The sequence below is a fragment of the Ammospiza caudacuta genome, chromosome 1, assembly GCF_027887145.1.
Source record: "Ammospiza caudacuta isolate bAmmCau1 chromosome 1, bAmmCau1.pri, whole genome shotgun sequence".
Lineage (NCBI taxonomy): Eukaryota > Metazoa > Chordata > Aves > Passeriformes > Passerellidae > Ammospiza > Ammospiza caudacuta.
The window spans coordinates 148,386,923-148,408,530 of NC_080593.1; the positions used below are offsets into that span (position 1 = coordinate 148,386,923).

At 37.6% G+C, this 21,608-nt stretch overlaps 1 protein-coding gene across 1 annotated transcript in view; it reads left to right on the forward strand.

Annotated features, from left to right (window-relative positions):
* The window catches only part of KHDRBS3 (KH RNA binding domain containing, signal transduction associated 3), a 90,753-nt gene that overhangs the window by 40,301 nt on the left and 28,844 nt on the right, over positions 1-21,608 (forward strand). The window contains exons 5-6 of the mRNA XM_058811057.1: positions 4,553-4,692; positions 15,210-15,402. Of these exons, the coding sequence (XP_058667040.1) occupies positions 4,553-4,692; positions 15,210-15,402 (333 nt within the window). The remainder of the gene's footprint in view (positions 1-4,552; positions 4,693-15,209; positions 15,403-21,608) is intronic.

Sequence of the window (21,608 nt, forward strand, 5' to 3'; positions counted from 1 at the left end):
TCTTATAAAAAATCAAGCTTCACATTGTACATTTGTCTGCAGGTTCCAAATTGCTTTTTGCTGGATGCATATGAAAAGAGGTGAATGAGCATACTGCTGTTCAGACAGCCTAACACATCAGACAGGGGATACTCAACAGAATTTTTGTAGGAATGCTGGGCTGTCGTAATGTCAAAGGTTTCTCTATTTACATGATTCATGATTTAATGGTGTGGAGAGATAAGGAAAATTAAATTATTGGCAGCAAACAGCTGCCTTTTTTAGATAGAAATATGTTTAACTTGATAAATGCTTCTTGCACGTGCTGGAAGGAAGGATATGCCTGATCCTCATGCCCCCTTCATCAGAGGTCTTATTTTTCTTCATTGAGCTTGATTTCCCTAATGTTGCCATAAATGAAGTAAGCTTATCAAAACCTGGTCATTAGTGTGTTAAGGCAGTAGAATTACAGACTGATAATGAGCAATTCCATTGACTGGTGCTTATACACTTTTCCATCTTTATTTTTTGATCATTGCATCTTTATTATACTGAGCTGAACTGATGCTGCATAATCTTTCCTGAACTGTGGGATCAAGCCAACACTGTCTTTATTTTCCTTTGGCTTTTCAAATGTAAGCTTATCAGAATTGCTCTAAATGCCGTAATCTCTTTCACCTGCCCCCCCCTTGCAGCAGCCACTGAAGGAATAAGGAGCAGCTTTTTCTTCTCTAGAACAACTGTTTGGTTCACTGCTGCCAAATGCAACTTGGTTTTAAATTTTTGTTCTACAAGGTCTACTGTGGCTTTCTTAAGAAATTACCTGTTTTATTTCAGGAAAGATGTCCTGCTATGAGTATATATGATTATGATCATAATTTGCATTCTTCTTACAATGAAGAGTCACTCTGACTTCCTACAGTTTTAGATGCTAGACCCAATTTATGAATATGCTTACTGTTACTTTTCCAGATCAGCGCTGAACATAAGATCGTGTTTGGTGCTAGAATGCAGAATACAGAATATCCTTGTGGTAGCTGACTATAGCAAAAATGCCTCAGTCTCTCTTATTGGATCTTTGGATCCATGGGCGAGCATCCTTGCATTGAAATTCAACCACAAGCAGCTGCAGTGGTGTAATTTCATTTAAACTATTACATGACTCAACCCAAAACATAAAAACTGGTTTTGAGGGTATTTTTGGCTGTGCTTATGTTGCCTTGAGTCTTACCTTTCTTCTGCAGTTGGAATTGTGGCTTCTGATTTTAAGTATATCCTTTTACCTTCCTTTAAATTATCCAGACTCTTTAGTTCTCCTTATTCTGGCCAGACTCTGTGGTCAGCACTCTTGTTTGAGTATTAGATTGGTGGGTGTTGACCTTGATACTGGTTATCTCAGAATAACTTCTGTCAGGTCAAAAAGCCAGGTACTTTCAACCTCACCTGCCCCTGTGTTATACCAGGGTTTCAGGGCCAGCCTGGATGGAGCCCTGAGCATCGTGGTCTAATGAAAGGTGTCTCTGCCTATGTCTGGCCTTTAAGGCCCTTTCCATCCCAAACTATTCTGTGTTTCTATGGCTATGGCAGTTTTGGCCATTAGAACTTAGCCTGTTTTGCTTAATTTTTGAGCAGTGGCAGTCATTTGTTTTCTGACAGATACAGCACTAATTACCCTTTGTCTTTGGTTACCAGAGATTCTTGTTTTCCTTGTCTATAAAGCCAAGTATAGAAATGTCTTTGAGAGAACAATCTATACCAGTTATATGACAATGTGAGCAGAATTCACAACCTTTTCCTATAGCCTGTCCTACCTTTTGCATATTTAGTTTGTTAGATGTGGTGATGAAATAGCTTTTAATGGCATTTTGAAGAGCTTGGTGGCCTTTGGAAGCTCTCACAGACTTTTCCTTAAGTAAGCTGGCAAGTAACTGTAAGGTGTAAAAAGGAAACCTGATAATTATTGATTGCTCACTGTCAGGATAGAGATCTACTTGAGTGCTTTGCAAAGCTACAAGGGTTTTTTAGAGACCTGTCCTAACATGATATAAATAAATAGCTTTGCTAATGGTTTGAGTGATAAATTGAAATAAGGTCTTAAGCTAGAGTGATCCTAAATAGCTGCTGCCAATGTGTTGATCTGGCTGGGTGAAGATCATAGATAAAATTTTAAAGAAAGTTTAGTTAGATCGTGTAAGTGTGGGGACTGGTGGGATGAAAATCTCTTGCATGGATCTTGGTGTAAATGCACACTCCATGGTTGGATAAGACTGTAGTTAGTCAGGGTAGGCTATTTATTCATAAAATGAGAGTACATCTGTTCAGTTGAAATTTAACAGCAACATTTGACTGAAATTCAAGTGCTGCCACTGCCAAAGCTGTTCAGAGGAGGAATGCAGTCTAAAGGGTTTCCATGTCTATCTTCTAGGTGAGGAAAAGATTATTGTCTGCTTAATTTGACTTGAAGTGCACTGTTTCCAGCAGTGAGTATTCATAAATTGACCGTCTGCTACTTTTAATTGAGGAATCCATTTCAGAGTCTAATGGATTAACACTGCAGCTTATCGTGGCTGCCTTGTACTGCCCCTTCACTCTGCATCCTCCTGCTGCCTCTGGCATCTGTGATAAGGGCCATGTTTTCTGTTCTGTGCTGTGCACAGTGGAGCCCTTCTCTGTGATCCAAGGCTGCTGCTGTGTCTGGTAATGTGCTGCAGGAAAGTGAGAAAGCATCAGGGAGAAAAGAAAAAGGGACCCAACACACACAGTGGCAACCTGAGCACATCTTTGCTAGGAGATTAAATTAATTGAGTAAAAAATGATCAAAGGTATTTTTCCAGGGGCACAGTTCTGAAAAAGATGTTTTGTGAAGAAATTATAAAGGGCATCTGATACAGGCTGCCAGAACTTTGATACTGTGTGTTGGTGGTACAGTGTCTTGGTGTTTTGTTCTATACAGGACATAGACTTTTGCATTTGTAGCCAGCTCTGATCCAGCAACAAACAAAAAATACAAAGTGGGTTTCTGTACAGTAGCTGGCCAGAACAGTGTTCAGTTTCCTGTTTTTAGTCTACTCCTTGTGATGGATTGGTTATGTATTGGGTCCTGGCCATTTAATAATGGACTCTGTTTCTCAAAAGCTTCAATTATGCCATTTGAAACAGTTATTTCAGTCTTTTAGACCTTTTTCATATTTTCTATTTTGTTTCTGCTGCTAAATTGAGGATGATCTCAGGTGGGCAGTTGGGAGTGAAATTTCAGAACCTATTTAAGGCAATTTGGACAAAATGCTGTTATGGTGCTGCTTCTTTTAACACCAGTAAGTTCCTTCAGCAATGGCATATAAAGGACAGCTTTTTCATTTCCATTTATAGAAGTCTAGGAGAAGCAGAATGCTTCAAGGATAATTGAGAGATTTGAATTCATGGAAGTATTAATCTCCTTTCAATGCAGGGTTATGTTTCAGAGTCTTTAAGACTGCCTGACAATTTTTTGGTCCTTGTCTAGTGAATAAATGTAATAAACTCAGATTTGCAGTGAGATGCAGATTCTTTGTTTTGTCATTGAGTTGCAAAACGGGCAGTGTTAGAACAAACCCTCCTTCATGAAATGGGAGGATTTGCAGAAGAGCTGTTGTACCACAAGTATCCCTTTGTTCCTGTGGGAGCACCTATTAATATTTTGATTCTCAGGTAGTACAGATGCACCTTGGGTAAAATAGTTATCTTTAATTCACCTTTATGGCTGCGTTCTGCTTGCCTCACTTTAAGTGGAGGAGAAATGATAGAAAAATACTTGTATCTCCAGAGTTCAGTGCTGGGTCTGTTTCATTCCTGTGTGCTCTGCTTGTTTCAGAGGTTTACTCAAGGTCCCTGAAAACTGTGCTTGAGAAGTACCATATTAATTCTGTCTGTAAAAACATGAGCTTTCTTTTTGCTAGACCTTGAGAGTAGAGGATTTGTGCAGACAGAAATAAGCCATATGTCCTTGGCATTTTTACCATTGCATATCATAGAATTTAATTTTTTGAGCTCTTTTTATTAGATAACAGTGTGTGTGTGTGTATTGAATGAATTCCTGTGTTCATTCTGTAACACCTGACTTTAAAAATGTGGATTCCTAATCTATTCCTTCATTTTCATGTGCTGTTCTTAACAGTGTATTTATTCTCTACTCTTTTGCAACTCTCTGTCTCCCCTCTTTTTCCTGCTTTTAGCTCACAGTCATTCTACAGCTGGAGCTACAAACTAGATCTCAGTTCAGAATATGGGATCTTGATTTTTTTTTCTGGTTTCGTCCTATCTCTGCAGCCTTTTAACTTTGCAATTTTAATTGGTAAAGCTACATAAAAATACATGCAAATGGAAGAAAAACATGCCTGAGTAAAAAAATAGAAGTTATTATGTAGAATTCTCTAATAATGTTTGGACTGAATATTATTCCTATCTTATTAAGTATATTAAACTTTTTCAGTGGAATGTTCAACTTTTTAAGAGGCGACTTTCAGGATCAGTGTTTCCTGAGAGTGGTGAGTAAACAATTAAATTTTTTTCTCACTCTGCCTCTCCCTTGTTTTAGGACTACAATGATGAAATCAGACAGGCACAGCTTCAAGAATTAACATATTTAAATGGTGGCTCAGAAACTGCAGAAGTTCCAGTTGTCCGTGGAAAAGCATCGATTCGAGCGAGAGGAGTGCCTGTTCCTGCTTTGTCCAGGTATGTGGAATTTCATTGGAATCTATGCATTTCAAGCTTTTCCCTTCAAACACAATTTCTCCCCCAAGTACAACATGAAGGACTCCCAAAAGAAGAGCAAAAGATGGGGGAAACAACCTTCATTTATTGATGGAATTTTAATTCATTTGGACTGAATTAACAATGCTCTTGTGGAACTTGAATGCTGCCTTTGTAAAGAAGCAGTGCACAGCACAGGAGATGTTAAGTCCTACTGTGAGCACCTTGATTTCTAAGTTGATTTCAACCCAAGTTGCTCCTTTGGTGCAGTCTGTGTTTGGACCCTATGGAGCTGACAGCAGTGAATCTCTTACCTTGACTGATGTGAATTTAAGGCAGTATCTCCAATTTACAGAATGTTTTTCTTTTTTTATGGTACTACCAAGTTTTCATAGTCATGATGAAACGATACAGAAGTGGTTAGTAGAAGTAGTTAGAATTTGGATTTTCTTGTTTGAGTGGCACTTTGTGAAAAGTGGCTTTTGTTTGATTTGGGAGTAGGCAAAGTCCACTGCTTTTGCTGTTTTTCTTTGTCACAGGAGATGTATTGTTTTTACTCCAGCATTCCCCATCTTCACTGCAGTACTGGGATGGCAGTTGAAACTCCTTCAAAGTCTCAAGTGTGAAAACAAAACCTAAATAAAGTTCATAACTGTTTATGTTACAGAATACAGGGATTGTGGTTGCAGCACCTAAATGTGACTGTTAATTGTGGTGATCTTTTCTTCTGTTTTGTGTACAGTTCTTGTCAATGCACCTTGAAACTTGCATTTCTGAATGCAAACTAATTTCTTTTTTCAATGCATTTCTCCTTAACTAATTTCTTAATAATACCCTGAAGCATTTTACCTCAGATGATGAAGCATGTTAGAAGAAGCAGCACTAAGGAAATATTCTATTTATATAGATCAGCTTAGTTACATGTATCCTGAAAATGATTCAAATGCAATGCAGAGTGAATCTTAATTTAAAGAAATTATTTTTATTGTGGGTTGTGTGCTGGGAGAAAAAATTCTCTCAATTATCAAATTGTTGTTCTTGTATTTTGTAATATCGTGTAAATATATATATACTGCTTTTCTTGATTTTAATGTTCTGAGTAATGTTAATTATATACCAAGACTCACCCCTTGATATTGTAATCAGCCATACAAGAGTTCTTTCAAATTGGAGACCTCATTTGGTCTTGGAGGGAGTTTATTGAGGTTTTTTTATTGTTGTTGTTTTCTTTGTTGTTGTTGTTGTTTTGTTTGGTTTTGGGGTTTTTTTGGGGGGGATTTGTTGTTGGTTTTTTTTTTTCAATTTTTTTTTTTTTAATAGCTGTTTGTAACTTTGTCACAGATGCCTGTAATGGTTTTGCTACAGACTCTCAGTATGGATATATTTGCAGCACTATTTAAAGTTTATTTAATTTTCCATGACCTTCAGGTAATATTTCTGGGATACAGAAGCTATTCTTTGGTTGTTTCCTATCACCAAAGCTTGATGAATAATTTACACTGTTAGTACCTAGTATGTGCATATGTCAGTCTTTTTTTAGAGTACTACATTTCTAACATCACAAGTTCTGTCCTCTGGATTTTCATAAATGTTTTTTTCAAATCTGCATTTTATGCAAGAGATACACTGTTACAGAACTTACAGAATCCTTCAGAGCTGGATTGTGAAGACACAACCATTAAGTGTCTTCAGGGTAAGTTTAAATGCTATTAGTGTTGGATTTGGAGATGACAGTAAAAGATTGTGGTTTTGTCATCACCATTTTTCACATACATTCTAAAGGAAAGTTAAATTGTGTCTGTTTGACTTGTCCTTACTTCAAGGCTTGTCTTTAACTCCAAGACACTTTTCTCTCAAATTGAAGTGCTCTGTTAGCATATTCCTTGAGTGAAGTTCAATTCTGTTGCTACTGAGATTCTACAGCCATTGAGCTAAAGATCTCAAACTCAGTTATAAAGCTCTGATTCTTTTTTAGCAGAAATGGATTTCAATGAATAATACTTTTGTTGAAGCAAAGCTTTAAAGGCTTTGTCTCAGAGTTGGATAAAACAGTTTCAATAGGCAGCATCTCTGAGATATCCAGGAGAAGTTGAAGCAAAGCCTCAGAAGACTTGCAAAATGAAGTTTAAAACCTTGATCCTAACCTTTCTTTGTAATCTGCAGAATGGTGTTATGATACCAGCCTTTATACATGAAACATCCTATTGAGTGTGTTTAAGTTCCCACTTTTGAAACCTTTATTACTCCTGAATAGTTTCAGTTTAAAAAAAAGTACTAATTTATGCCTTTTTTGCTCCTTATCAGACATGTGAGAATTGGATATAATGCATCTTATTAAATCTATTTTTGGCTCCATAACAAAATTTTATTTTGTGGAAAACAGTACATTTGTATTTACATATTCTAGTTCATATACAGACATTCCTGTATGTGGTAAGTAATTTCCTAATGCTTGTGGATTGGAAACTCTGTATTCTTTTTTCTAGATTGTTCCAGATTTTCTTGACTACAATTTTATGACTCTAGAGCCAAGTAAGGTTTTGTGGGTGGCTGGATGGAATTTGTTCTGGAAGAGCTGTGTGTGTATTGCAGGCTTTAGATTCAGGAATGTTCTTTTCTCATCATTGATCTCAGAGGATACAGCTGATCCCTATAGATATTTCCTTTCTCCCCCCCTTGCCCCAAGTTTGTGTCCCTAATACTGTTAAAGATTACCTTCAGATGTAATCACAGCACTTCTATTTTCTGTAGTGTTCATGCTGAGCACTTTAACTATGTTGACATAACCCCTCTTCTGTTCAGCAAGAAGGGAAAGTGGTGAAAGTCTGGTTTTTATTCCTATGTTTTTATTATGATCTTAAATACTTTTCTGGAGGCAACTGTATAAAATGATCATACCAGTTGCTTTTTAATTTATTGTGATAGCAAGCTTAGAAGGACCCATGGTGTTTAATGTGATGCTGTTAAGGTGTGAAACCAGAAAATGTAACTCTTTAAGACTCAATGTTTCTTTAGCGTGTGCATTCCCATCCTGAATCAGGGCTTTATAAATGATAGCAACCAAAATGTGAATTTTGATTTCTGATTAACCAAAGACTTAAAATACATATTAAAATACATATTAACATTCTAGTAGAAGGTGTCCCTGCCCATGGAAACAGAGTTGGAATTTGATGATCATTAAGGTTTCTTCCAACCCAAACCTTTCTATGACTCTATACATGTTAATGTACACCTCCAAGGAGGTTTTGCAACTAAAGCAACATTTCTCTGTAGAACTTCACACTATTTTAAGAATAAAAATAAGATTCAAGAATCACTCATTTGTGACTCCAACTGAGATGTTTTAGAAAAGCAAAATTCTAGAGGATGATAGTAATAAGTCTAAGAATTTGGCTTAAAGTTCCTTGATACCTTGGGGTGGCATGGGGGGAACCATTTCATGTCACTTATGGCTAGAAAAGAGTGCTAGAATCACAGAATGGTTTGGCTTGGGTGGGACCCCTAAAGACCATCCCGTTTCAGCCCCTTCCATGGGCAGGACAACTTCCCCTAGACCAGGTTGCTCTAAGTCCCACCCTGGCCTTGAACACTTCCAGAATTGGGGCATCTGCAACTTCTCTGGGCAACCTGTGCCAGTGTTGTCTCACCACCCTCATCATAAATTTCTTCCTTATGTCCAATCTCAACCTGCCCTCTTCAATTGAAAGCTGCTGTTCCTCATCCTGTCAGTAGGGACCCTGAAAAAATTACTCTTTTTCTTATAAGCAGCTCCACTTAGTTATTGAAAGCCCACAGTAAGGTAGAGCAGGCTGACTCCACACCTCAGATTAAGAGAGATTGTATTTAAAAACAAGATTCTCATTAAAGAAATGACAGATTTCTGATTTATGCTTTCAAGAGGGTGTGGAGGGGTTTTTTACCAATTTATTATTCATATTTCAGTCTGTGCATGGCTGGGATCCTAATGGTTGAATGACTGTCACTGTCTGGAGGAAAATAAAACTTCTGCAGAAGATTTTAGTTAGAACTTGCTATCTCATATATTAGAAGTAAGATGAGCTGATGTGGATCACTGCTGCAGTGTGTTCACAACTTCCAGCTGCTTTCCTGCCATGTCTGGAATGAATTGGTTTCTTCTTTTGAAGAATCGCTTTTTTTCTTGAGAACATGTAGATAGTGAAGTGCAAAAGATTCTGTAGTACAAAATAAATATTTGACAAAGCCAGCTCAGGATCTAGGCCAAAGGCAGATATTATTAATGTTCATCATGTTTTGTTTTAGTTTTGTGGTCTCCCATTTTCCATAAAATTGAAACATGAACATATGTATTGCTGTTTTGAAATATAAATATGAAATAAAACTTGTGCAAGAGTGTTAACTCAATGGTGGCTCTTTTTTGTTGTTCTTGTTTTTTTCTTCAAGAAGGATGAAAAGTCAGGAATCTTGAGTTCTGAGCTGTGTCCGGATATCAGTGTTTTAGTATTTTAAAATGTCAGCACCAAAATAACAGGTCTGTTATTTTTCAGATGTCTAATATAAAACAAATATATTTACTGTTTGAGGAACACTGAATGTAGCTGTCTGTGCTCAAATGAAGATAATATATCAACATCTGGTAATAAAATTTTTTAGATCTATTTATTGAACAGTGTAAATCCCTGCAGATATGTAGAACTATGAATGATACAGTTAAGGAATTTCAAGTGTTTCCTCATTGATTAATGTAATTTTTGAGAACTGTCCTAAATTTTGTGAGTATTTTTATTTTAAACTTATTCTTCCATTTAATGTTTCTGGGGGGACAGAGCAGAAAGGATCTTCATACCATTAACTATTCCAATTTTTTGTTTCACTAAAAGTGAAGGAAAGCTGTAAACTGACTCTAGTTGAGGTTTCATGATCAGAATAATTTTACTAACTCAACCATCCAGTGATGGGCTAAACTGGAAATAAAAATCAGTGTGATTCTAGAGCAGAGAAAGTGCTATATGAAATTATGGAAGTGGCTGTTGCTGAGGGCAGCTGGAGATGAGTATAAGTGAGATGCTGTGCCTGCTGCTGTGGGCAAGGGCAGTAAGTTAGTTTGCTGGAAATAAATCCTAGAAACACTGTGGGACTACTAGAAAGTAGAAATGTCAAATATTATTGCTAATAAAGGCCAAAGAGGAAGTGTATAAGTTGGTAAAATACTTTTTCAGTGGGAATCAATGATTAGATCAGTACTCTTAAATTCCTTCTGAGCATTCACAAATGTTTTGAGTCTAACATTGTGTAGCATAGTTCTAAGTGGCACTAGATTTTGGTGTTAGATTTTCTTGGAAATGCTTTTGCTTACGCAATAAGTTCAGGATTCATGCAACGAGATGTTAATCACAAAATTCAATACTTTAGTAATGCTGTAAGTGGACACAGTAAGGTAGACTTTGCATTTGCACATTTTTAGACATCAACCATCATCTATCATTGCTCCACAGTGTTTACAAATCACTTTAGCACCTTCTGACACTTTTGTTTGAGGTTTTTTCTCCCCTTCTCTAGTGTGTTTATGGTTTTATAGAAATTATGCTTCACTTTTTTTTCATACACTGAATTGCAAGTGTAAATAGTGAAATAATGTCATGAGAGGAGAGTTAGATTCCAACAAAAGCAGCTTTCATAACAGTATCTTCAAGGGATGATGTGGTAGGTGAATTAGATTAGATTATTCCTCCCATTTTGTCATGAAATACAAGCTATTAAATGAGTGACTGGGATTTGCTTTAGTTAGTCTGGTCCATGGTACCCAGATATAGAAGCCTTTTTTTAGTACAGAGCCTACTCCCAAATTTGGGAGTAAAATTATTCAGAATTTAACAATCTAAATTACTTGTGTGTTTAATGGAGAAGGGTTAACCTCTTCACTGGATCCACCAGTGCCAGATTAATAAATTCAGGAAAGTCAAACCCAAAGTGATTATAAAGATGAAACAAATATTTCAAATTGTCTTGAAGCAGTAATAATCTGGCAATAAAATGTTTCTTTGAGGGCAGGGCACAATGGACTCAAGTGCATAGGTGGTGAGCATTTTGTTGCTAATGCCTTTTTGGAAGTGACAATAACAGCACCTGGCTAGGCAGCAGGAATTGCTGAATGTGTTTACTGCCAATAATTAAATACTAGTGTGTGTTTGATAGAAATTGCAGTTAATAGGTACTTAAAGTTTTTCTCAAAAACAGCAAAAAGAAATTCAAATACTAGAGTCCCCTGTGATACTCCAGTACTTGTTTACTGCAGTATCAGACTCTGAGGGGTTATTGGCAAGAACCTTTTAATTTCACCTTTCCTGGAAATAAGACACCATAACCCTGTTCCAAAGTATTTGCACAATCAGAGTTCTCAAAAAATTTGGAGACAGATCTGTGGAGTTTCAGTGCTTATTTGTGCAGGCAACAAATCAGCCTGGATATATGGACTCAGCACTGTAAGAAGTTTTTATGGATTCTTACTCAAAAGGGGTTCTTATTGAGGACACTCAAAAGATTTCTTACAGGGACAGAGGTGACACCATGGTAGAGAGGAGAGAAAATAAGGACAAAAAAATACCTTTCTTATGTTTTAGAAAGTGAGCTGGTAGTCAAGGCTGACAATGGGCTGGCAAACCAGCTTTGATAATGTGTAACTTGTTACAAAGGTTTTATAAAGGAAATAAAACTAATCAGCAGTCTGGTAGCAAGGACGAGGGGAATTGGTGGCAGCTGAAATTTGGCTTGCAGAAAGATGTCCTTGGGCAAAGAAGCAAACAGTGGAAGTGGTCTAGGAGCCATGAGAAGTTTGATTTGATGGTAAGGTATCTCTGGATGTGATAAAACAAAGCTGGGATAAAATATGTAACATAATTGTTCTAATTATTAGCAGTTGCACAAAGATTCTTTTATTTGTAGATGAGATAGCGTAGAGGGGAAAGAGTGGAGAACAGACCCTCTGTGCAGTTTCTTCAGAGGCTTTGGAAGCAGATGGATACCCTTAAAAAGTAGTTGATTAGGAGATGAAAAGTCCAGGAAAGAAGGAAATTTCAAAATCAGCTTCATTCCGTTTTGTTCAGTCCTGGGTGTCTGGAGGAGCTCAGCACCTCCTGTTCCACTGCTCCCCTTGAGGAAGGTGTAGATTGTGCTGAGGGCACCCCTCAGCCTTCTCCATTCCTCTGATGCTTCTGTTGGACCCATCAGATAAGCCTCAGTCGTCATTGGTGGTATGAGGTGTCTTAATCTACTTAATTGTTCCTGATATGAGAAGTGTTCTAGACTGCTTATCATCTTTGACACAGTTCCTGATGCACTTCCAGTTATTTTATGTTTGGGTTTTTTAATTAGGAAATAAGCTCATTTAGGAAACAAGTCTGTGAATACACACAGTTGAGTAGTGAAGTTTTGTGTGTACTCTTATGTTTTCTAAAATTGTTTTTTTTTTTTAGTTTCCTGACCTCTGGACCAATCTTTGTTTTTGATGTTCTGTAGGCAGTTATAGTGCAGAACCTATTGGTTTGTGTAATGGTAGGATATATAAGTTTATATGTGTGTAGTTATGAACTCCCAAGTGTCCCCTCCTGTAACTTCGATTTTTTTAGCAATTTTATTTTCTAAAACATTCAGGTTGGGATTCACTTACAAATTGGAGTAGGCATCTGAACCTCTGTTGCAGTTTATTGAAAAATAGTGCACGTATTTTTATTTGTTCCTTTTGTTCTGTAATTTGTCCATAAACCATTGGCAGCATTATCCAGTGGATTACTGTAAGAACAGCTCTACATGAGGAACTTCTTCAGTTATTCTTGATTGTGTAGCAAAACCTTAATGTCCATGTGCATGTAGACATTCATATATGTGAATTGATCTGCTCTGGTGATTGAGGCTTGCTCTGAGAGGTTTCCTGATTCTGGGACAATTGAAGGACTTCAGTTATCTTGGACCTGCTTTTCTCAGTATATTGTTTTGTTAGGATTCTTCCTTTGAGGTTAAGAGTTGGGTTCAGCCTTGCAAGTGATACCTCTTTTAAAACTGTTCTAGCTTTACTGAGCTCCTATTGCCCTTTCTCAAGTGTTTTCTTTTTTGATAGTTGTTGTTTATTTGCTCTTACTTCCCACAGAATTGCTGTCTCCCAATATCATATATGCACATTTTAATCTTTTAAGCATTTTTAAACATAAGTTGTATAGCTGCCCTTTTCAAATTAAGCAATACCTGAACAGATCTGTTGTTTTTGCAAAGGTGTGCAAAGGTTCCTGTTCAAGTGGTTCCTCTATATTTTGAGTCTGTTCATTGTAAATGTCTGTCAAGCTTCTTAAGTTCCCCTATAACTTCTTTAAAAATAATAATTCTTAAATTAAAGGATTTAAAATTTACAAACTTTTATACAAGTTAAAAGAAATAACAATTTACAGTTTCTAAAAATTTCCTCTTAGCGTCATGACCTGATACAACTCAAATTCGTGTGGTGCTCATTGAGCTCTCCTGCCACTGGGTTTTCTGTCTTGGTGCTTTTCCAGCCTCCTCCATCCTGGTGCAGTAACATGAGAGCCATACATCTCAGAGTAAGAGGTCCTGTAGGAGGAAGGAACAGAGTTATGAAAAGATCATAAATGATCTCATAATGCAAGAGAAATATTATTTCCTACCCATCACCACTCCAATCCTATTAACTGTTTTTTGAAATGCAGAAAAGACTTCATCATGTGGATCTGGTTTTCTAATTACTTCTCAAGAATAAGTCTATGGTGGCTTGAAAAACTGTACCTTTTTTCTTCCCTTAAATGTTTTTCCATATTTTTCAGCCTATTTCATTTCCTGCTTTCACTTGCACCCTGCCTGAAGGATGCTGTCATGATTATGCCTAATCATTCTTCAATCTTTTTAATGAGAGTTTTGTCTTTTTTTTTTTGACTTGTTAGTGACTATATTCTCTGCCGCTAGGTTCATTTCCCTTTCTCTGGCTTCTCCTGGAAAGTATCACATTTGCTATTTCTGTATATTACTTTAGCAGGCTGTGTCTGGAAACTTCACTGCTCACCCTTGCCCCCACTACAATGAAGTCAAATAAGCAGCTGGTAACCTATTCTGAGGGGGCATTCTACAGAATAGCTGAAACCAAGTAATAAGGACAGTTTTAAATCATTTACTTTCTAGGCTTGTTTAAAATACTTTGTGACTGTGTTTTGATCAGTAATAAAATTAATAAAATCTACCCTGGTTGTATTTTTACATTTTTTTGCATTCCTCATTCAGTGATGCAGTTTTTGAAATGCTACTTATTTGTGGTAAAATGATTTTCTGGTTTTGTGATTCTTAATTGATGTGAAATTATATGATTTGTATAAAATGGGATAGGAAATCATAAGACCAAATCTGGATCTTTGTCATACTGTTCTACTGAAATAAGGACATTTTTACTCAATTAATGGGCTTGAGATTGATTAGATAATGGCTTGGTAGGTAGAAAGATAGGGTAGAGCTTATGCCTTGTTTCCTTCTATGAATCTGTTAGAGTGTATGATAAGGGTCTTCTTTGGAACAATTCTATTTCCAACAGCAGTCATTCAGACTCCATTATAGCTCATGGGTTGAAATTATTTCCTTAAAAAGGGTATGTCCATTAGCAATGTTTTAGATTTCTTGTTTAAAAGGGTAATTGATGAAAATTTCTCACAGATTGTACCTCTAAATCTCTGCCTTGACTAGAGGGAGGTAGGAGGAAAAGCCACTTCTAAATGGATCAAATGTTTTTTGAAAACTGGTTCAACTGAAGTCTCATATTTTTCATTCATGTTAAGTGTCCAAAGTAATGGAATGCAAGTTAGTGCCTATCATGCTTTCAGAATTTTTAGACCAAATTTACTGTTATTTAGAGTTCTTAAATACGTATAGGACATCAGGTTCTATCCTATAATAACCCTGCACATTTTATTACATTTGGTTGTTTCCTGAAACAGATGGAAATCTCTTCAGAAGCAGAAGAAAATGTACTTTTTGTGATGCACTCAGTGTCTCACAACCAGTGTGATTTTTGGGTTGTGATACAGAAGCTTTCATGGAACTAGAAGGGAGAAGCTTTCATGGGATCAGAAGGGAGCGGCACAGATTCCTCTGTGCAGGGTTTGAGTATGATATTGCCTACACCTTCAAACAAAGCTGTTACTCTGTGCTTGTGATTTCACATACTAGAAATCAAATTCCAGTGAGGTTTACCGATTCCAGCAGGTTGTTTTGGGTGTGCCTGAGTGTGAGAATGACTCAAGTCAGTGCAAGGTTCATCACTGAATCCCTTGTCTCGTTTGTATCTTCCAGCATTTTTTGCATAACACGCGCAATCGGATTTAAGCCTACAGAGAAAGGACAAACTCTAAATCTCTTCTAGACTTTTTCTGGTTGTAGCAAAGCAGAACTGCCAGGATGTGGGGGAGGGAGGTGTTGGAAGGGAGGCCCTGGGTATGGTGTCTAATGGTCAGTGGTCCGTGTGTTTGCAGGGGCCGTGGGGGAGTGCCTCCACCACCAGCAGGAGTGCCCAGAGGGGCACCAGCTCCCCGGGGAGTCCCTCCCAGCAGAGGACCCGTCAGTCGGAGCCGGGGACTTCTGGCGCCCAGAGCACGAGGAGTTCCTCCCCCGGCAGGGTACCGGCCCCTGCCGCCGCCCCCGGCGCAGGAGACCTACGGGGAATACGTAAGTGGAGCTGTGGGTGTGCTGAGCGTGGGGCATGGGTCCTTCTGGAGAGGGCAGATCCCTTCAGAACTCTGTACAATTAGCACCTAAGTGCTGACCCAACATCTCTGACAAATGTGGTCATCTCTCTTTATCATTTCAGGCTTGAACTGCTTAATTAAAAAAAAATAAATTGGGTTATATGTATACACCATCATAAAGACATTTGCAGTACATTTGGCAAAATAGTTATGTGCCTCTTAAATGTTTAATATTAGGTTTCTGCTTTCCAAAAAATTTGAAAAATCACGATTGTAGACTTCTAATTCTCAACTAAAACAGAATAATATTCTAATCTTCCTTCCTAAGCCTATCTTTGTGGTCATATAGTAGTTTAATGGTCAGACATGTAAAATATTTTTATGAAAGCTTCAGAACTAATCCTAAAATTTTAACAATGCACCTCAATAAGCCATACATATTCATCTTGATTTTATTGTATTAAACATTAGAATCATATCAAAATACTTTTTATGTTGTATATGACAAAATGATGCAGTTATGAATTGTTAAGGAAAACTGAACTTACAGAGCAGTAAGATAGAGAAAAAAGATCATTAAGTCAAAACTATAGTGATAAAAATGAATTTAGTCTTTTAGGAAAATAATACCTTCAAGGACAGTGCTTTTAATACTAAAGGTTTTAGTGTGCCCTCTTTACAGCCAAGTGTTTCTGGACTTCATTGTTTAGACTAACAAAAAGAGATTCTGTTTTCCTGAAAATTTGCTATTTAGATTTTTTTTGCTTTTGTCTAAACCATTCTTTCACCTATCTTCACCTCTCTTCTTCCAAAGATCCCCACCAAAACCATCTAAATCAAATACCTGGTTTTCTCCCTTTTGGCAGAAAACCAGTTTTCTATATAACACTTGTAGCTCTATAAGGGAAGAAATTCAGTGTTGTTAATATGAACATTTATGCATATAATTGAAAAATTCAGAATTAATGTAGTTCATTAATTTTGAGAAAGAATACCAACATGCCTAAATTCCCCCTGGCTATACTTGACTAGTCAGAGTGGGTACTGCAAATAAGTGGTTCTCTCACAATGACTTCCAAGGAATCAATCCTCATTGTACACCTATTTCCAGGACATACATTCTAGAACACATAGAGACATGGTAGAATAGAAACCTCTTTGAGTAACTTCATATTTCTTTATGATCTGCTATTTATAGAATGTGTCTATAGAAGGGGTGTGGAAGTAACAGCTGCTTGCCTCAGTGTCGTGAAGTATGCTTCGCTTCTGGGAGAATAATTAGAAAATAGCACTGTACAGAAAAATAGTGCTGCAATAAATAACTTCTAAAAAGAATTTTCTTTAGAACTGGATCCCTTATCTACCAAAAAAGATACCTTTGCAGGGATAGTTATAGTTAGATAGATATAGTACTTAAAGCTGTAGTTGGAAAAGCAGTCCTACATGGTCTATATTTTCTTTAGAAGAACGTTTAGCAGGGACATAAGCCATTGGTGTGTTGCATGTTCAGTGTTAAATTTGATGCTTGGTGTTTTTTACCTGTCCATTTGCAGGACATTATCTAAGTGCCTTATCTCTGTCTTTTACAGGTTAAGGGAGCATGGTATGAGTCTTTAGTAGTGTTTCTGTGCCTTCTTTACTGATTCCTGCTTAGTTATATCTAATACTGAAGCATTAGTTTGCCAACCTGAGCAGAATAAGGTCTTGTTGATTGAGAAGTGTATGTAGAATGAGAACATCAGAAACACTGGGGGGTACCGTAAACTATTTTAAGCACCATCAAAGCTTTGGAGACTGAGATATCCAGAGAGGTTAGAGAGAAACCTTTAGAAGTGTATTGGGTTTTTGTGGCCAGGTTTTGGTAGCAGAGGGCTGCAGGGGTGGTTTCTGTGAGATGCTTTTGGAAGCTGCTGCTGTGCCCAGCAGAGCCAGTGCCAGCCAGCTCCAAGGTTGTCCTGCTGATGGCCAAGCCAAAGCCCGATGGTGGTACTACCTCTGGGATAATGTATTTAAAGGAAGGAAAAACATCTCAGCCTGGAGCAGTCTGTTTCTAAATGACTTCACCCCATGCAAGGTTCCTACTCTGCAACAGTTCATGACGAGCTGCACCCCAGGGGAAGGGCTCACATTGGAGAAGTTTGTGTTGGACTGTCCCTGTGGGAGGGATCTGATGCTGGAGCTGGTGAAGAGTGGGAGATATCCTGTCCCTGAGGAGGAGCAAGCAGGGGCAAGGTGGGGTGAGTTCACCACAGGCCCTGCTCCCATTCCCTGCATTGCTGCGAGGGAACGAGTAGAGAATTTTGGAGTGAAGTTGACACTGGGAAAGAAGGGAAGGGTGCAGGGGAAGATGTTGCTCAATTGAGTTTTAATTTCTCATCATCCTACTCGGATTTCATTGGTAATGAGCTAATTTACCCCAACTGGGTCTGTTTTGCCTGTGACAGTAACTGGTGAGTAATCTTGGGCCATGCGGCTTTTATGTCCACCTGAGTAGGGGAGTGACAGAGAGGCTTTGGTGGGCACCTGGTGTCCAGTAAGGGTCAACCCACCACAAGAAGGCTTTCTACTGAAGATTGGAAAGTCCTGAGGATTCATGAAGCTCTTGATTCCCTTAGGTTTAGAAGCCTTTTCTTTGTACTCCTTAAACAAATGTGAAACTGTGCAAGTCCAGGAAGAAGCAAACTGTGTGTGGATGGAAGCTTTGAACCACTCACTCCTATAACTGAATATTTAAAGGTGATTTAGGGTTTCAGTATGTAAAGTCCTTGTCCATTTCCTCTGTTGAGTGCTATTAAATCTACCTTGTTACAGACAATGAATTTCAACATCCTTTTTCCTTCAATCCTTTGCTAACTCTGTGTAGTCCTTGAAACGAGTGAATTTTTAACATCTGTGATGATCTCAGTTTTGCCTCTTGCTTATCCTGATATCTCTCCTTCCTCTGCTTGATTAATTGTTTTTTTATAAATAGTTGTCTTCAAAATGGGAAAGAGAATACCTATTTCATTCTGAAAAATTGGAAGGGTTACATTTAGAGGAAGTATTTCACATGGGGAAAACATCACACGCAAAAAGTCCTTAATTTGAGATGCATTTTAAGTTAAGATCAAGAAAACTGTGAACATTGCTGTCCTGTGTTTAGAGCCCACAGGGAAGTGTTCCAGAATCTTGTCCATTACAGAAAGCTCTGCTCAGAGTGAGCTGCCTCTGTCTTCTGTCACCTTTCTGGGGTCTGTGCATTGGTGGCCTTTGAATGCTTTGGCTGTCTCTGCAGAAGTCACACAGCATACTGGACTAGCAGCAATAGTGGCACATCTTTCCAGTTCAATATAAGCAGTTTTCCCACTCCACTGTTGCCAATCTCATTTATGTGTGAGCCTCAGCTGCAGGACTCATTCCTCCTGAGACCCCACCACACTGTTAGTACCATGATGAAGCTTTTGAAGCCACTAAATGACAGTTCCTTATCATTTTCTCTGAAGACTGACTCTTTAATAGCTGTAGCATCAGCCTGTATAGGAAAAATTCCATCCTCTACAGCCAGCCAGCTTTATAACTCACTGCTCTGGTTGCTGTGATAAACTTTCTCTGAAGACTAGCAGGACTCTCATTTTTCTTTCCTCAGCTGCTTAGGTCAGGAGAAAACATGTTGTGACGTGTGAAGCATGGCCAGGATTATTTTTGTAGCACCTGGATGAGGGAAACCATACTAGGTGGATGCTACATTTGTTGAAGAACTTACAGATGGTTTCAGGAACATTTTTCTCTTAATTAAATGGGATTTTTTTTTCCTCTACTCATTGAACTATACTGTGCAATAGACTAAAATATTTTTATGGATTTTTAAGCTGACAGCTTATTCCATTACGATAAGAAATAGAAACTGTATTTAAGTACTAGCTGGATATTTTAAGCTTTTCTACAATTTTCCAAGAAGCAGGAGTGTAAGGTCAATTCCTTAGCAAATGTTGAGTCAAGCATGGGTTAGATCAGAACTGCTCAGTCTCAGTTACTGCCTCATCACATTTGTTGCTCTTGGCCTCGTCCTGCTGTTGCCTTCTTCTCAGCTTCCAACCTCTGAGGCTTTTTTCCAAATAAGCGACACACAGTGGGACTGAAGCTTTTTAAGACTAGATTTTTATTTGATGCTTTTTTCATTTTACAAAGGCAAATACTTAGTAAATATTCTACCAGTCTTTCACTTCTGTACTTTGCATGAATATATTTGTGATGATGCTGTGTCAAGTCCTGTTCTGGCTGCTTAATTGTGTTAAATGCAAAGTGAGTTTTATCTGAGTTCATATTTTTAGGCATTAAGAACTTTAAACATGGATTTAAAACCTGTTGCTCTGGCACTTAAAAAATAACTCATCAGTCCAGCATGTTGTGGCCAAGACTTGCTTCAACACTACTTTGGAAGACTGTGAGATCTGAATATTCCTCCGTGTTCTGGATAAAATTTGTGGCAGAGCTTTATTTCTGGTTTTGGCCAATTTATATATGTTTTCTTGTGTTCAGAAACGGGTTAACTCAGGGACAGAGTTTTCTGATGCACTGACCACGTGTAATTTCTAGCAGCTAAAGCTCCAATGGCATTGCTTTCTGTATTAAGAAATAGAGCCAAGATGGAATGTCTACCAATAGGAGAACAAGGGAGCCTTTCTAATGTTAAGTAAATTGTAACTTTAAAAAGAACACTGTGAGTTATTTCTAATTAGATTTCAAAAGTATTTTAACTTGGATACAGATACAGGCCACTCAAAAGGATGTACAGAACAGTTGGATACAAAATAGTTACCGATAGCAACAAACTTCAAAACCTACTCTTTAAAATCTACATTTAGTTATTTCTTCTTTCTGCAAAACCATAAAGGTTAGGGATTTTTTTATAAGATTTATAGTTCCTGAAGCATTCATTTGTGGATATTTCCAGAAATACATTGCTTTACTGATGAACAAAGCCCATCTCAGACTCAAGATTGTAGTTCTCACACTAGGTCTGTGTTGTGAGACTGTAATTAGCACTGAATGTGTACTGTGAAGTACATGTGTATTACAGATATTACAATGCTATGAGACTGTGCTTGTCCTGTTTCCCATGAGAAATGGGGAAGACCCAAAACATTACCATAACCTGCTGTCTAACAAAATCTCACCCAGAATAATGAGCAGATGGTGTGTTGTTCTGTCTCTTTTTATAAGTAAAATCTCAGTATTTTTTAGTACTGGGAGGCGTGTGGATCAAATTCCTGTTACAGGTATTCATATTCCCTTGGGTCTGTCTGGAGATGATGTGCTGACCACCAGGATACTGTCCCAGCATACACAGCACTTTCTGTCCTTTTGGTTTGGCAGGAAATCCTACAAATTTGGTAAGCCTTAGGGAAAGTTGATTCACAAATAATATTTGTCCGGATGGCTAAGAAATTAATTTCATGATCCAGTCGGTATAACAAAATACGAATGTAGGTGTCCATTGGATAAAAGAATAATTGCAGTCTTACTGTTTACAGGGGAGAGCCCATTCCATTGAAAACCCTATATCCTGTTATTTAGTTCACTTCCTTAGAAAACCAGTGCAAATTCTGTTTTAATCTCCATCCTTAAGTTTGAATTCCCTGTCTCCATATTGAGATCATAATTAATTTAGATTTTGAAAAACTGAAAATTAGGATTAATGTGGAATCAATTTCTTGGAGCTATTAATACATTGCTGATTTTGAGTGGTGAACTGTTTTTAAAGTGGAGTTTTCTCATTGATATTCACTTGCTGTTTGGGGTTAAAGAAGGTAAGATCTGTAGGGAAAAAAAAGAGAAAAATCTCTGTATACCATATAAAAAAACCCCATTTTTTATTTACAAATAAAGGCTTCTTGAAGTTGAGGTAGTAAAATATTCGTGAAAATAAGGGCTAGTCTAGATGGCATAAGACTTTGAAAAGAATTTAAATTCTATAATGGAGTTCAAGTGTAATTTCAGTGTCACTTTGCAAGATTTACACCATGTTTTAATTTACCTTGTTCTTGTGAATGTTGATAACTTCCTGATGATGTGCAGCATTTTAAATCAGTGAGTTTATCTGCTTAGTTGTTTGAATGTGAAGCTCTTTGTTTGGGTTCCTGGAAAGGGCTTGAATTAGATTCAATCTCTAAGAAGCAGAGAAATTATCTTTTGTCCATGCTGTCC